The sequence below is a fragment of the Girardinichthys multiradiatus genome, chromosome 8 (genome assembly GCF_021462225.1).
Source record: "Girardinichthys multiradiatus isolate DD_20200921_A chromosome 8, DD_fGirMul_XY1, whole genome shotgun sequence".
In the NCBI taxonomy this organism is placed as follows: domain Eukaryota; kingdom Metazoa; phylum Chordata; class Actinopteri; order Cyprinodontiformes; family Goodeidae; genus Girardinichthys; species Girardinichthys multiradiatus.
This window is the reverse complement of record NC_061801.1, coordinates 10,144,064-10,160,705: the sequence shown is the minus strand read 5'-3', so window position 1 is coordinate 10,160,705 and position 16,642 is coordinate 10,144,064. Positions and strand designations below refer to the sequence as shown.

The 16,642-nt window shown below is 40.7% G+C and overlaps 1 protein-coding gene across 3 annotated transcripts in view; it reads left to right on the top strand.

Moving 5' to 3' along the window:
* The window catches only part of LOC124872273 (ceramide transfer protein-like), a 28,196-nt gene that overhangs the window by 3,936 nt on the left and 7,618 nt on the right, over positions 1-16,642 (top strand). Inside the window, exons 2-6 of one of the 3 annotated variants that reach the window (XM_047372054.1) lie at positions 943-1,077; positions 12,646-12,762; positions 12,917-12,982; positions 15,828-15,935; positions 16,231-16,363. In XM_047372054.1, coding sequence (XP_047228010.1) covers positions 943-1,077; positions 12,646-12,762; positions 12,917-12,982; positions 15,828-15,935; positions 16,231-16,363 — 559 coding nt within the window. Of the gene's footprint in view, positions 1-942; positions 1,078-12,645; positions 12,763-12,916; positions 12,983-13,073; positions 15,362-15,827; positions 15,936-16,230; positions 16,364-16,642 lie in introns of those variants that run through there. The other 2 variants (XM_047372055.1, XM_047372056.1) reach the window with 2 other exon arrangements.

Below are 16,642 nucleotides of genomic sequence, written 5' to 3'. Positions count from 1 at the left end.
GGTCTGGGGTGCCGTGTCAGCTGCTGGTGTTGGTCCACTGTGTTTTATCAAGGGCAGGGTCAATGCAGCTAGCTATCAGGAGATTTTGGAGCACTTCATGCTTCCATCTGCTGAAAAGCTTTATGGAGATGAAGATTTCATTTTTCAGCACGACCTGGTACCTGCTCACAGTGCCAAAACCACTGGTAAATGGTTTACTGACCATGGTATCACTGTGCTCAATTGGCCTGCCAACTCTCCTGACCTGAACCCCATAGAGAATCTGTGGGATATTGTGAAGAGAACGTTGAGAGACTCAAGACCCAACACTCTGGATGAGCTAAAGGCCGCTATCAAAGCATCCTGGGCCTCCATAAGACCTCAGCAGTGCCACAGGCTGATTGCCTCCATGCCACGCCGCATTGAAGCAGTCATTTCTGCAAAAGGATTCCCGACCAAGTATTGAGTGCATAACTGTACATGATTATTTGAAGGTTGACGTTTTTTGAATTAAAAACACTTTTCTTTTATTGGTCGGATGAAATATGCTAATTTTGTGAGATAGGAATTTTGGGTTTTCATGAGCTGTATGCCAAAATCATCTGTATTAAGACAATAAAAGACCTGAAATATTTCAGTTAGTGTGCAATGAATCTAAAATATATGAATGTTAAATTTTCATCATTACATTATGGAAAATAATTAACTTTATCACAATATGCTAATATTTTGAGAAGGACCTGTTGTCTTTTCATGCACATGTAAACAAGACTAAACACAAGGTGTTGCAAAGTAGAGATTCCAAATATGCTGTAACATACCAAACAAGGGTTTGGACATAAAAAAGGGATGTTGGTTTAAAAATATTTATTTTAGTTTATTAGTTTGTTAGCTTGGTTCTGAAGTTTCAATTAAAATATATCTTTATTTTTGTGTTTTTTTTTTTGTTTTTGTTTTTTTCAGTGGACAAACTACATCCATGGCTGGCAGGATCGTTGGGTTGTGCTGAAGAACAACACACTGAGCTACTACAAGTCTCAGGATGAGACCGAGTATGGCTGTCGGGGTTCCCTCTGCCTGAGCAAAGCTGTGATTACTGTGAGTACTGTTGAAGTGTTTTACAGGATGCAAAACTTATTCATACAGTGTAACCTGTGCAATACTGACCCAACAGAATGTCTTGTCAAAAAAGAGCAGGAGGGTAGAATTTTAACCCAAACCCTAGGGGTGCACCGATCAATCGGCTGCACCCCTAGGTCACCTTCATTTTGGGTGATCGGCGATCGGCCGATACTTACATTTCAAACCGATTTTATCCACAATGGTCAGAAAATCAGCCACCGTCCCCTTTTGCTCTGCCATGGGAGAGGGCTGAATGACAGACTCGCCCACCAGGTCACATCTGCACATACAGTTAAAACAAGTTTTTTTTTTTTTTCATGGGTATTGTTCAATGTTTTTCAATAAAATAAGACAGGACCATCAAAGGTGTATTGTGAACTTATAAAACCTGACAGTGTCAATTTTAAAAACAACGGTATCGGGCAAAATCTGAACTGGCAGGTCAGGCTTTTTAAAGATCGGTGATCGGCAAGAAAAATGCAATTGGTGCACCCCTTAGTAAACACTATCATCCTTATTGTTTATGTGTTGTTTTTGTGTTTTTTGGGCCATATGAATGGCTTTTGCATTCTATTGCATCTCTGCTGTTCCAGAACAGGTTTCGTTTTAAACTGAATTCATGCATGAATGTTGATTAATTCAGTCTTCATGACCACAGTGTGACATATGGGATTGCACTCATCATTACTTCCCTGTAACCTGATGTCTGCTTCTTAAGAGTGTAACCCCACATTGTAGACCAAAACAGCTGGTATGGGATTGCTTACTTTGCCGTTTATCCATACAAATATATAATCTAACCATCCAAATGTGTTAGGCTTTCCAATTTCACAACAAGAGCCAGTTGTCTGCTCTTCTACATGGATTACATGTGGTTTTCAAGACTGTAACAGTTAGTGTTAGTCATTAATGTATTATTATTTATTGTAAGTCATTTTGATGTGGAAGACCTCCTGTCTTGTTCCAGTACCAAAGAAAACTCACCCATCAGTCCTCAATTACTATAGACCTGTTGCCCTGACATGCCACACCATGAAGGTCCTAGAGAGACTCCTGTTGGCCCACCCGAATAGCAAACAATAAACTAATATAAACTATATATAATAAACTAAATAACCTGCTTCAACAAACCCACTGTCATCTGGACAAAGCCAGTAGCACTGTGAGGATCATGTTCTCTGATTTCTCGAGTGCATTTAATACAATCCAACCTGATTTGCTTTGTCAGAAACTCCAGAAGACTCAAGTGGAGGCCTCAATAATCTCCTGGATCAAAGACTACCTGACAAACAGACCACAGTTTGTGAGACTGAAGGGTTGTGAGTCTAACCAGGTAGTCAGCAGCACAGGAGCACCACAGGGGACTGTACTCTCACCATTCCTTTTCACTCTGTACACCTCAGACTTCAAGTACAAGACAGACTCCTGTCATCTGCAGAAATACTTGGATGATTCTGCAGTCGTGGGGTGGATCAGAGATGGACAAGAAGCTGAGTACAGGAAGGTGGTGGACCGCTTTGTGGCATGGTGTGGAAACAATCATCTCATCTTGAACGTGAATAAAACAAAGGAGATGATTGTAGATTTTAAGAAAAACAGGAATAGGTTAAACACTATTTCCATCATGGGAGAAGAAGTGGAGGTGGTGGAGGAGTATAAATACCTCGGTGTTCACCTGGACAACAGACTAGAGTGGAGATGCAACTGTGAAGCCATCTACAAGAAGGGACAGAGCAGACTGTACTTCTTGAGGAAGCTTAGGTCCTTTGGTGTTTGCAGCAAGATGCTGCATATCTTCTAAAAGTCTGTTGTGGAGAGTGTGATCTCTTCTACCATCATCTGCTGGGGAAGCAGCATCAGAGCCAGGGACTTAAAGAGGCTTCTTGAGATCTGCTGTAAGACAGACTGCTGCAGGAGATCCTTCCTGCCCACAGCCATCAGCATCTACAGCAGCTCTTTGAAGCAACCTACATAATATGAGCTCCAACAACATTTAATTTCTCTTTGGGATTAATAAAGTATTTTTGAATTTGAATTAGTTTCAGTGGCTGCTCACTCCATTCCCCCAAAATTTCATGTGAAGTTCAAATTTAATAGCCTTGCATTTGTTTGTTTTGTCATGTTACAATCTCAAACTTCAAGGTGTTTTATGGGATTTTACAGGACCAACACAAAGTGAAGGAGAAGCAAATTCAGTATGAATCCAGCGCTTTTGTGAAGACCTCAGAGGTTTGTCAGAGAACATTGATGAACAAACAGCATCATGAAGACCAAGGAACACAGCAGACAGGTCAGGGAGAACGATGATTTGATTTCAGTCACGGTTGTTTGAAGCTGTGATGCTAACAGAGCTGCAGAATATAATGAATCACAACCATCATCGAAATCTTGATTATGTCCCAGGTTCTGCCTGAGGCAAGCAGCATGTCAGGTGACTGTTCAGAGCAACAGGTTTGCATGTGGTAACACACACATTGGAAACTGCCATGGTACTCAGTGTGCTGTGATCCCGCATAGGATACAGCTTTAAATGTAGCAACAGACTGTTAGAGTGATGTGGAGATTGAGGCTAAGCCCCACAAGCTTATCCTGTCGTGGATTCTGTCCCACATTTCTAAGCTTCCAAAAATGTACCCTAAACTAGTCAATGGTGTTTACTTCTGGGTGCTGGGCATTTCTGGTTCTGTGTTCCTGTGCCGACAGAAGCCCAGAATGTGTCTTTTTTTCTAAACTGTAACAAGGGAATGAATGAGTTACTGTTTCCAGGCGCTGAAAAGCAGGTTTTGCGATTGGCTGTATTTGTTCAGCTTGATCCATTCCCGGCATATGTAAATATTAACCCCCATGCGGTGCTCTGTGGTCCTGACTTCTCGCTCCACTTGGCATCAGTCGGCAACAGAAAAGCCTAAATGTTTAGCCTGATAATGGTAGTCGTTTTGAAGATAATGGTCATTTGAAAGAGCTAAAAAATGTTTTACTTGGTTCTAGATTAGCGAGGGAAATATAAATATTTTTGTTTTTTTTACTTTTTCAGATTGTTTTCTATCGCAGAAACAGGAGACATAGATTTTTTTAATGAGGTCAGCAAGTTTCCAGACAAGATGGGGTTCACATGTGAGTTAGTGAGTTATGTAGGGCGTAAGTTAGTCAGTGCTCTAAGTTTTAATATGAGATCCCTCCCAGACTACAGCTGGTACTCTAGAACTGTGAAACATCGTGTCGGTTCCTTTATTGTGTAATGTTTGGAGGCATTTCTTCAAAATAATGACTTCTAATGCTGTATTACAACCCAGAATTAGAATAAACCGATCAGAACCCTAACGCATGTTGGTAGAAATCCACTCCTCCTTCATATGATGTTTTTCACAGGTTTTGAAAAAGATCCAAAAATTCACTTGGGTTAGGCCGTTTTTTTGGTCAGAGTTTGTCTGATTGCAAAATTTCTAGTCTGTTCAAAAACAAAAGTGGGTTTGGATCCGCACCTACGAAGCCTGACAGCCACCGCTGCCGTTTTTAGCTCCCTTGTCAGTTAATGGCTACTTGTAATTTCTCCGCTCTCTGGAATTGGTGAGTAACACAGACTGGATCCATCTGTAGCTGATTTGGCCTGGATTGTTTTTACTTTTTCAAGGCAGAATGTGAAAGTCCGCCTTTCTTTATAAACCATAAAACATATCTAAAATGGTTAAACAGACTATTAGAAGAGATCAAATGAAAGTCAGATCGACTGGTGAAAGGCTCTGAGGAAATGTGCAGCGTGTCTTCTGCCAGGAAATGTGATTGTTCCTCATAGCACATGACTTCCCTGATAGTACGGGTTAAGAGAAGGGTCAGGAAAAACAAACCGTAGTCTGAATGTGTATGTATGGGGATTGCTCTCACATGGCCATTCCTCCTTACTGATGTAGCCTTCCCTTAGCCCGTCCTTCTCTTTGACCTCTTGGTGACTCATTGCTCCCTCCTGTTGTGCTATAATGATCCCATTTTAAGGTTGTGAAGTCTGCAAAAAGATATTCCTAGCTTTGAATTATCTGGACTTCATACAGTACCTTGCAAAAGTATTCATACCTTGTTAACTTTTTCACATTTTGACACATTACAGCCACAAACGTTGATGTATTTTATTGGGGGTTTTGTGTGATAAACCAACACAAAGTAGCAGAACAAATCTGAAAAGGGTGGGATGCCTTTGTATTTACCACCTTTAATCAGATACCCTTAAATAAAATCCAGTGCAAGTAATGCCACTTTTCCATGGGCTCCACTATGGCTGGCTCCACTCCACTCTGCTGCCTGCAGAAGTTACATATTTAGTAAATGGAGTCCACCTGTGTGTAATTTAATTTCAGTATAAATCCAGCTGTTCTGTGAAGGCCTCAGAGGTTCATGAGTGAACAAATATCATAAACACCAAGGAAAACAGTGGACAGGTCAGGTATGGAGTTGTGGAGAAGTTTAAAGCAGGATTAGGAGGAAACAAATCACCATCACATCACCAAGGACCCACAATCCCCACTGTGACCCATAGTGGTGGCAGCATCATGCTGTGGGGATACTTTATTTCAGCAGAGAAAGAGAAGCTTGCCATCCGGCCATCCGGGAGGAGCTCGGAGTAGAGCCGCTGCTCCTCCACATTGAGAGGAGCCAGTTGAGGTGGCTCGGGCATCTATACTGGATGCCTCCTGGACGCCTTCCTCGGGAGGTGTTCCAGGCACGTCCCACCGGGAGGAGGCCCAGGGGACGGCCCAGGACACGCTGGAGGGACTATGTCTCTCGGCTGGCCTGGGAACGCCTTGGGCTCCCCCTGGAGGAGCTGGAGGAGGTGTCTGGAGAGAGGGACGTCTGGGCGTCTCTGCTGAGTCTGCTGCCCCCGCGACCCGGTCATGGATAAGCGGAAGACGACGAACGAACGAACGAGAAAGAGAAGCTGGTCAGAGCAGGAGGGGATGTTCACTTTTTACAGGACCGTTGGTGCGCTTTATTTGTACTCGGAAGTCGGAATTTCCGACCTTAGAGTAGGACATTTTAACTGGAACGCCCCTGAAAGTCGGGGCAAGACGATCATACCGGACTTCCGCATTGAAGATGGCTTCTACTCGCATCAGTAGTAGTAAAACGTTCTCACTTTGTTTTTAGCGGCTCTTTATTATTTATGTAAATGTAGTCAGTCGTATACGTAACACTCCTCAAGATTTATAAGACGAGATGTTTCAACGCTGTTTAGCTGCACCAAATACGTCGAACAGTGTTATTTTTGTAAGACTGCTGTTACAGTTGCTTGCAATACGAGCAAAGCAAGCAGGAAACTGGAACGCTGCAACTTGGAGATGACGTAAACTCCGACTTCCAAGGTTAATGGAACACAGCAAATGACCCTCAACCTACAGCCAGAGCTTTCAGTGAAGTGGTTTAGATATGCACAGGTGTTAAAATGGCTCATTTAATATCCAAACCTAAATTCAATTGAGAATCTGAGGCAAGACTTACTGTTCACAGATGCTCTTCATTTAATCTGGCTGAGGCTGAGTTTTTTTGCTAAGGAAAACGGACAGAAATGTCTGTGCTGTTAGAGATACACCCCAGAAGACTTGCAGCTAATTTCAGTGAATATTGATGCAGATGGGCTGGATACAGCACATTTCTTAGATTTATTTTATTTCTTAAAAAAACTGTGAAAACCAAGTATCTATTATGTGGTGTTTTATGTTGATCTATCACATTAAAATCGTATAAAACACATCAAGGTTTTGCACTTTCAATATCAGAGAATACTTTCAAGGAGTTGTATTGGTCTTAATCTCTTCAACATGAAAACAATTATAAAACTTAGGAAAACAGTATTTTTTTTATCTAAGTACATTTGAGTTCCTTAACCATTTTAGCCACTCGTTGTGTAATATTGTTTGTTGTCCTCTTTCATAATTTGGGGAGTTTGTGACTGCAGACACGTACACCTCTTCAGGAGAGGTTGGAAGGGAGAGGACAGGAGGGGATTCTTTTGAAGCCGAGTAGGAAGTTTACATCTGAACAGAACAGAGACTGTCTCAAGCTGTCTCAACGTTACCATTATATTTTTTGCATCATGTTGCTTCCTGTACTAAAGACCCGAGAACGACTGAAGGTCTCATTAAAAAGCTGCCACCTAATAGTCGAACCTGACCCTCTCCTCTCAAAGACCCCAGGGTCTGAAAACGTAGGGCCTAGTATCAAACTCTGTTGCCACTAATTAGATATGGGCTAAAGAAGGACAGCACAAAATGGGTCCATTTAGTGGCATAAACAGTATTTGTTGAGGTTTCCTTCTCATTTGATTCAGGTCTGCTCCATGGTTGCAGACTCTGTAGCAGCCGATCATCTTGTTAATTTGCCTTCCCTGATGCTCATACATTTTATTTTTTTTTAATACACAGTTTTGAGGGCGAACCGCGTAGTAACATTGTAAAACACGTCTGAAAAGGCATCGTAATGGGCCACTTCCTGCTTTATATTTGTTCCTCAATTAATGTTTCCTTTTTACTCACGAGCATGTTGCAGTTTTACAGTTAAATCAGACGAATTGTGTTGTTTCTGAAAAACCACTTCTCCTGCACAGGTCAGGGTTTTAAGGCATTGAGCAGCAGGTATTTAAGCTTTCTCTGTGTAACCCTTCGTTGTTTTGTTGCTTTAAACTCATACAACACAGGTTGACATAGTAAGCCTTTTATTTGGGTTTTATCTTGATCTCACCATGTCATGTGACCTTTTGTGGTATTGCAAGGTTTTATTTTCCTTTATGTTTTTATGTCAGTGATAGATTTCACTTGCTGTGCACTTACAGTGCCTTGCAAAGTATTCATACCTCTTTTTGTCACATTACTACCAAAAACCTGAGTTGTATTCGACTGGGATTTTATGTGAAAGATCAACGCAATGTTGTCTATACAAGTGTTGTCAAGTGTAAAAATAAAAAAATAGATTGGTTCCAAACGTTTTACAAATATAAATGTGAAACGTGTGGCATGTATTTCTATCTGGAATCTGTTAAAACAAAGTCCCATTTAATGTTTGCCATTTAGGGAACACAGCAAACATGTGAAAGAAGGTGCTCTGCTCTAAGGGAACTTTTTGGCCTAAATTTAAAATGCTGTGCATGGCAGAAGTGTAAGACTAAGTCAGAGGCTTTTCTTAAGCAGGGAGAGGGAGGCTTATAGAGCTGATAGGGAGAAGGATACTGGGCAAAGCTGGAAGAAAATCTGTTAGAGGCTGTGAATGACCTGAGACTCAGGAGCACGTTCACTTTTCAGCAGGACAACAGCCCTAAACATCCAACCAGAGCTGCAATGGAATGGTTTAGATCAAAGTATGTTCTTGGATTAGAATGGCCCAGTCAAAGTTTGCGGAGGTAAGTCTGAACATTTATGTACAGACTTTCTCCATCCAACTCAATTGACCTTGAGCTACTTGCTGAAAGGAATGGGCAATATATTTCTTGATGTGTGAGGGCGAAAAAGAGTATGTTTGCCGCACTTTTCAGATATTATTTATTTTTCATTTTTTCACAAACCATGTGTCCTTTCCCTCCTGGTTCATGATTATGCAGTATGTTTGAGTTGATCTCACCAATAAAATCCCAATAAATTTCATAACTGTCTGTGGTTGCCACATGATTAAATGGAGTAAAAAAATGAGTTCAAAAGTTCAATGGGTATGAATACTTTTACAAGTCTCTTTTTGTTTACCAGCTATGCTTTACAGTGTGTAAAGAAATCACTCTGTCGTTCCAAGGTGATCCAGGAACACAAATGTTATCACATATACCTAGCAACCAAATGATTCATCTCCAATATGGAAACATAGATGTGACACCAGTGTGCATATCCAACGTATACTCTGTCAAAACCAGTCAGTATTTCTTTTTTTACTTGTTATCAGCTCAGTTATCAGCAGTTATGAGCTGCGACAGTTTCGTTTGGGTGCAGCATTGTGGAATCATCACCTCTGTTTCCTTCCTCTCGATCACGCTTCCTCTTTGTGTCTCTCCATGTAAGGACTGTTGACCTGCTGCTAGTTAAACAACTATCTGACCCTTCCAGCGTTCAGTCTCATGTTGAACGTTCTGGTCATCCCGTTGTCCAGATGTCAGGCGACTTAGCCAAGTCACTGTGCGGCCATGAAATCTTTTTAAAAACACTAAATTGGGCCATTTATTGCTTTGCTGATGCACTAAAGTGTTGCAGCAGTAAGTCATCGGGAAAGCTCTGGACAATGAGCAACACAAAACAACAGACTGCTTATTGAATTTGGTGCAGATTAAATGAACTTGTTTTTTGTTGCTGGTCTCACAAAGTTTAGTATCTCAGTGTTTAGTGTGAAATGTTGTCGAGGAAGCAGAAGTATAATTTCGATGTTTTCCTGATCAGTATTCTGTTGATTTGCCAAGAGGTGAAGCTTTTTACAGCAGTGATTAAACAAACACTACTGCTGTTCATTGTAGGGACATTCTCGGTAAAATGAGGCGAAACGATTCAATTCAAACATGCTTTATTGAACCCAAAGGGAAATTAGATTAACTACTAGCAGTGTTTTAGTCTCTGTCCGTCTTTTCATTTGTTCTGGAAAGGATTCCTAACGCATAGATTCAAATTGTGTTTAAAGGCCTGTTTTTTTTCCCAAGTATTTTCTCATTTTTTCTTAGTCAGCAGTTGTTGTGTTGAGTGTGTTCATTCAGTATGTTACAGTTCTCATTTCCTCTGTCTCTGTGTCTTTGACTCTGCTTAAACATGCCAGGGTCTCTTCCATATATCAGCCTGTTCTGTTGCTGTGATCTGACCTTGAGAGCAATTTAACCTTGCAGATAACTGTAGAGATGTCCTTTCAAACATCCCAGGGTTTTTTTGTTGTTTTTTTTTTTTTTTTTTTTGGTTTGTTTTCTTTGTGAAAGCTGACTAGATAAATGCTCTGCCAACCTTTCTACTGTCTCTGAGCTCACTCTCACACACACACACACACACGCACACACACTATCTCTATGATGACTTTTCAGTGACGTCCATTAATTTTCATTAATTTCTATGGCATAACCCTAACCATTACCATTACTCACCTAACCCTCACCTTAACCTAAACTCAATTCACACCTTAGTCCTATCCCTAACCCAGGAGTCTAAAACAAGAGTTGTTGTTTTGCATAAGCTGCTACGATGTAACCTGCCGGAGATCCATCTCAAACCATGATGGTGGAAGGTAGTTGCAAGGGTGTTTGGGAAGGTTAGTGTGCAGCACACAGAAGGTAGCGTCTGATGCAGTAAAGTGCAGCTTGGAAATTCCTATGTCTCTGAAAAACATAAAAAACTAATGAGGCTCTTTGCTGTGTTTATCAATCCACCAGTAAATCAGTCAATCATTCAGTCAGTCATTATTTATAGAACACAAGGGCAAAAGATAAAAACAGGAGGCAGTAAAAAACATACAATGTTAAAATGAATGAGGACAAGCATGGGAAGAGAGAAAAACAGAAGAACAAAATGTAGAGAAAAGGAGTTAGCGGCGTTGGTTTAAAGGACCAAGGAAACGGCATTGTGTTGAAATTATGTTGGTGCGACACCAATATTACATAAACATGAAAATAACATAAAATCCTGACTGGAGTGTTTAAATGAAATGGAATCAAACCAAAATAAATAAAATATGATATCTTGAAATATTTTAATATTCAATAAATAAAAAAATATAGAATGATAAAACCTAATATGGATCAAGCTAAAACTTAAAAAGAAACATAATTAGCCTAATATAAGGTTAAAGAAGCAATAAAGGTCGAAAACGAGTAGTCAGCTAAACTAAAAACAGTTTGAAGTTTTCTTTTAAAAACATCAATGGTCTCTACGGCCTTCTGCCTGTAAGGGTGGCTGATCCACAGGTGAGAGCCGAAAAAATAAAACAATGTCACTGTGGGTTTTCATTCTTACTTTTGGTTTAACCAGAAGACCCAAGGAATCTGGATGGCTTATACAACAAAAGCAATTCTCATAAATAAGAGGGATTAAGACCATTAAATATTTTAAAGACACTCTAAAATCCATTCTAAAATATGCAGGTAGCCAATGCAGAGACCTGGAGTAATGTGAGCTGTTCTTCTCCCCAGCATTCATGCAGCTATCAATTCGACATACAGTAAACGTATTCCATATTGAACCTTTCTGCATTTGTCAGTTTACTACCACAATCCTTTTTATTGAAGTTTTTTTTGTTTTACAAACAAAAATCTGAAAAATGTGGCAAGGATTTTTATTCAGCTCCTTTGAATCAACGATTTGTAGAATTTTTTTGCCACAGTTATCTCACAAATACGGGGTGACGGTGGTAAGGGGGTTTGTCCTGGAACTGGTGGGTTGCCAGTTCGAACCCTAACTCCATCCTTCTTGGTCGTTGTGTCCTTGGGCAAGTAACTTTACTCGCTTTGCCTGCTGATGGTGGTCAGAGGGCTCAGTGGCGCCAATTGTATGGCAGCCTAACTTCTGTCAATCTGCCCCAGGGCAGCTATGTCTACAATGTACCTTACCACTGTCAGTGTGTGAATGGGTGGATGACTGATTGTAGTGTAAAGCGCTTTGGGGTCCTTGGACTTGATAAAGCGCTATAGAAGTGCAGGCCATTTACCAATCTGTCACATAAAATTTTAATAAAAGACATTGAATCCCAGGGGTTGTGCTAGGCTTATTGTTTGTTATTTTGACTGACACGGTCAAAGTAAATTTTAAAATAACAATTAAACTTTCAATAGCATTCATTTTCAATAATGTTAATTAATATTCAGTCTGAACTAGCTAAATTCACATCAACCAGATAAATGCATGTAACGTCTTCTCCTCAGTGACAAAAAACACTGACTGTGGTCACAGTTACTCCATATAAACAATCAAATTAAACAACTGCACTTAAAATATGAACAGATCACCTGCTGTGGCCTGAACACAGTCTCACAACTTCCTCCTGGTCCACATGGACCTGAATTGCACAGCCGCTTGTGCGTAATCGAATGTCTCAAGTGGGATTGCTGCAGAGGCTTAGGTCATTAGGTTTTGGACTTTGAAAAAAACTTTGGACACTCAACTGCCGTGACATTTTTCCGACTGAAGCCAACGAGGTCATGCATCAAGTGATAAAAAAAAAAAAAAGCCCTGTGTATCTGAACATATCTGCAATGGTGAAACACGAACAAAACACAGGTTAGCAGCATGAAGCAGTAAGCCTCGGCAGCACTCACACACCGCACGGTGCTGCAGAGCATTTGCCACCCTGTCTCGCCCACTGGTTTACTGTACAGCTCATAACAGGGGTGGGTGAGAAATGTCTGCAGGAAGATTGCAGCAGACTTTGGTGTTCACACACATACCTTACCTTCAGAACGCCTTTAGAGCATTTCGGTTCTGCATTACAGTTGTATAAATCGCTCAATACAGTAATGACATGTATCATTCTAATCAGGCCTCATTTGACTAAATGAGACACGGCAACTAACCCATTCTTTGTCTTGTGTTTGTTTTTGGTGTGTGCTTCCTTTAGCCGCATGAGTTTGACGAGTGTCGGCTGGACATAAGCGTAAACGACAGCGTGTGGTACCTGCGAGCACAAGACCCAGAGCACAGAAACAAGTGGATCGAGTTCATTGAGCTGCACAGGGTACGTCGTGCACACAGTAACCATGCTGGTCTTAAAAGAAACCAGATCCCCCTCACATTCAGAACTAATCAGCATCATCTCATACATGGTTAGATTTGTAAATGTGTGTGTTGTGTTCACTGTATGTGTGTGTGTGTGTGTGTGTTTCTGTCAGAGTATCAGAGAAGGGAGGAGACAGAAGGGAGGAATCCAGGGAGCAATAATCATCCCTCCACCACTGGTGCGTTTGTTGATAAGCCTGTAGGAGTGGAGGAGCTCTGTCACAATGTCTTTAGCTCTGTATGCTGTTACAGCAAGAACATGTGATTGATCAAATATTTAGAACAAACCAAATGCTTATGCATGTATTATGTTTGAAGAGTTTAATTCTAGTGTTATGACTTTGGTCCAGTTGGACTGGACTGAAACCCAAACCAGCATGAGTTTTGACATGAATGTTCTGCATTGTTATTGTGTAGGATGAAAGTCGGGTGAGGAAGGGAGAGTGGAAGGAGGTGCCATCATGTTTTTTTAGGGCAGTTGACAAAATGTACTAGGTTCTAGTCCCTATTATGGATCGGCTAAGTGTAATAGAAGAGAGCGACTAGACCATGGGTCTTGTGGGCTGACTTTTGCACATTTGATTTTATTTTTTTTTCCAAAAAAAGCTACAGATGTGGAAAGAAATTACAGTCAATACTGCAGCTGCAAGTCTTTCGCGGTATATCTCTACCAGCTTTGCACATGTTAGCCAGAACTTGCCCTTTCCTCTTTACATAATAGACAATTTAGGTCTTTTTAACAGAGCCATTCTAACACACGAATATGAATTTATCTAAACCCTTTCATTATAGCTCTGCCTGGAGAAAATATTCTAAGGTCTTTTGTAGCCTCTGTCAGGTTCTCTTCCCTGTATTTAGCTCCATCCATCTTTCCACCAACTCTAGCCAGCTTCCTTGTTCTTGTTGAAGAAAAGATCTCCCACAGCATGATGCTGCCATCGTAAGGTGTGATTATTGGTGTGTTCAGGGTGATGTTCAATGACCAGAACACGTTTTTCTACACGTTTATCTCTACTTGGCTTGTATCAAACTGCAAATTGGACACATTTTATAAAGACCAAATTAGTGGAGTGCAAGACCAATAGCTGTCCTATTACCAAATTCTCCCACCTGAGCCTTGGATCTCTGCAGCTCTCCTAGATCTGCCATTTGTGTGATTCATGCTCTTCTTGCTCAGGCGGTGAGGATGTGATGTTCAGGGTGATGTGCAGTATTAGTTTCCAGGCACACATAAAAAAAACAACAACTTTGGTCTCAACTGCTTGGCCTGTCTGCCTACGTGGATGGATGGGTATGTCTTTGGAGATTTCCAGTATTCTTTCCCTTTTTGGATGATGGATGAATGTCCAACAAAGGACGGCTCACTTTTCAGATTTTTTAAAGAAATTCTTATAAAAAAAACTGCATTGAAATGTATAGCTCTGCTGTCACAAATTGCGAAATAGGTGCCATAGTGTTTCTGACAGAGACAGTGAAGGTGATCACTAACACACGCTGCTCACATATGGTCCTTGTTTTGAGGAAATCCCTCTCCATCCTCCCCCGTCCTCACTGATCCAAGCATCGGTGACTCAACAGCAGCGGAGAATCTTGTGCACATTCATTCCACCCATTATGAGTCACTGCTGAAATCTCTTCTTCCTAGAGGGCCCCATTGCCCTTTACAGCCAGCATTAGTCACACCAGCCAGGGTCGCCATGGAGACCCAAAACACTACAGCTAACACAACAAACATTCTAAAGAGCTGCTATATCTAAACAGGAGACAACACTTGCTTCCATAGAGACTGAGGATAATCAGCATTTAATTGTGCATGTCATATGTGGTGTGACACATTAATGCAAAAACTTATTGATCCTCTAGATTTCCTATTTGTATGAGAAACCTGTTTTAAGACACTTTTTACAACTGTTTTCTGGCATGTCTTAACCCTTAAAGTTTCTCATTATGAAGAGTGTGGTTGTTATCACAGCCTGGATTTTTGCCCATTGCTCCTGTAAGACTCTCATAATTTGCTTTGACGCATCTGAACAGCATATGCATGTTTGCACGTGTTGCTGCAGAGTTGGAGCTTTCCACAGTTAAGTCAGCATGTGATGATTATTACTTTTAGTCATGCATTACTATTCTATTAATTTTCTATTTTATCCTGTTGTGTAATAGATACAGTATTCTCTATGCAAACAGGCAATCAGTCACTGGGGTAACAGTTTGTTGGTTAAAGGACAAGCAGGACTGACTGACAGACTGAGCTACTTTCGGTCATTGACCAATAGTTACTTCTCTCTCTTCTTAATCCCAGTGATGTTCGTTTTCAGGTCATGCCCCCTAGTGGCAGAGATTGTAAGTGTCTCTTTAATAGTCTTGTCTGTGTTTCTTCTCAGTGTAGCCAATCATTTCCTCTCTGTCAGAGAGCCGTTGACGTTGAAGCCAGGCTGTTAAATAGGAGGAAAGGGGAACTGCAGGGCTTCACAGGAAAGCTGTGATCAGTGATTCTGTCATGTGTTGGTGCTGATATCACTGTATCCTGTCTGCCGTTAATGAGACATCAAAATGGGGTTAGCATTTTTGTCCTGGTGACATAAAAATACCTAGCTAGTATATAATACTGTATTATTCTTACTGTATACAATTGTTGGAGCTGTAAATTATGCGAGAAATGTAGCAGACATTATGGTAATATTAATAGTATATTTTACACAGAAATAAAGTCTGCAGTGCAGTAACACATGACTTAAATCTGATACCTTTGGGTTTTTTATTTTGTGTGTCTTGCAATGCTGAAGATGCTAAATAGGTTCAGCAGAGATTACTTAAATTCAACCTCTCACTGTCTTTCAGCCTCATATATAATGCTTCTACATATATTTATATACAAATGTGCATTTAAATGATATAGTCTGAAACCCTAGTAGTGTTAAAAGTTTGATTTGTTTATGTTCCAAATCAGGAAGATAAAGTTTTAACACTAGTAATGAAATGACTTTACGTCAGTGTTTCAAACCTGTGGGTTTTGGTCCTCAGGCTGATTCCGGATATGGCTCTGAGTCCAGTTTGCGAAGGCATGGCTCTATGCTTTCGCTCACGTCAGCCACTAGTGGCTACTCTGCCACCTCCACGTCGTCCTTCAAGGTGAGTGATTTTCAAATTGATATTTACTCTTCTAAGGTGTGTAACTGCTTACGTTTTGCACGCCAACAACACGAGGGATGCATGAGAGCAGCTATGGACCGGAATCGGAAGATTTTTTTTTCCACTTTATCAGCCCTAACCTGTGACCGGCAAATCAAAAAATCAAATATTTCCAAAAAGACGTTAGTCTGTTTGTTTCACCATTCAAACTAAAAAAGCTGTATGGTGGGCTATGAAAAAATGAACAAAAGCTGTCTGGCTTGTTTTGACGGGTTTTTTCTTTTTCTTTCTGAAGGGTCATAGTCTACGAGAGAAGCTGGCTGAGATGGAGACCTTCCGAGACATCTTGTGCAGGCAGGTGGACACGCTTCAGAAGTACTTTGACAGCTGTGCCGACGTGTCCAAGGATGAGCTGCAGAGAGATAAAAGTAAGAACCACTAAGGAGCAAAAAAATCTGAACGTGGACTTTATATGGTCCTAGTAACTTGCAGTGCCCTAAAAGGGAGACAGTGAAATACCTTCCTCCAGTAAACCGCAATTCAAAGCATAATAACTTCACTTGTGAAATATAAGGTCAGGAAATTACAGTCTGTGAGTTTTATTAGTTAGATTTGCTCTAATAATGTACTCCTACATTTATATTTCTAAATTCATATGCCATGACTGTAATATATTGTTTCAGTCAAAGTTTTACTTTTGATTCCAA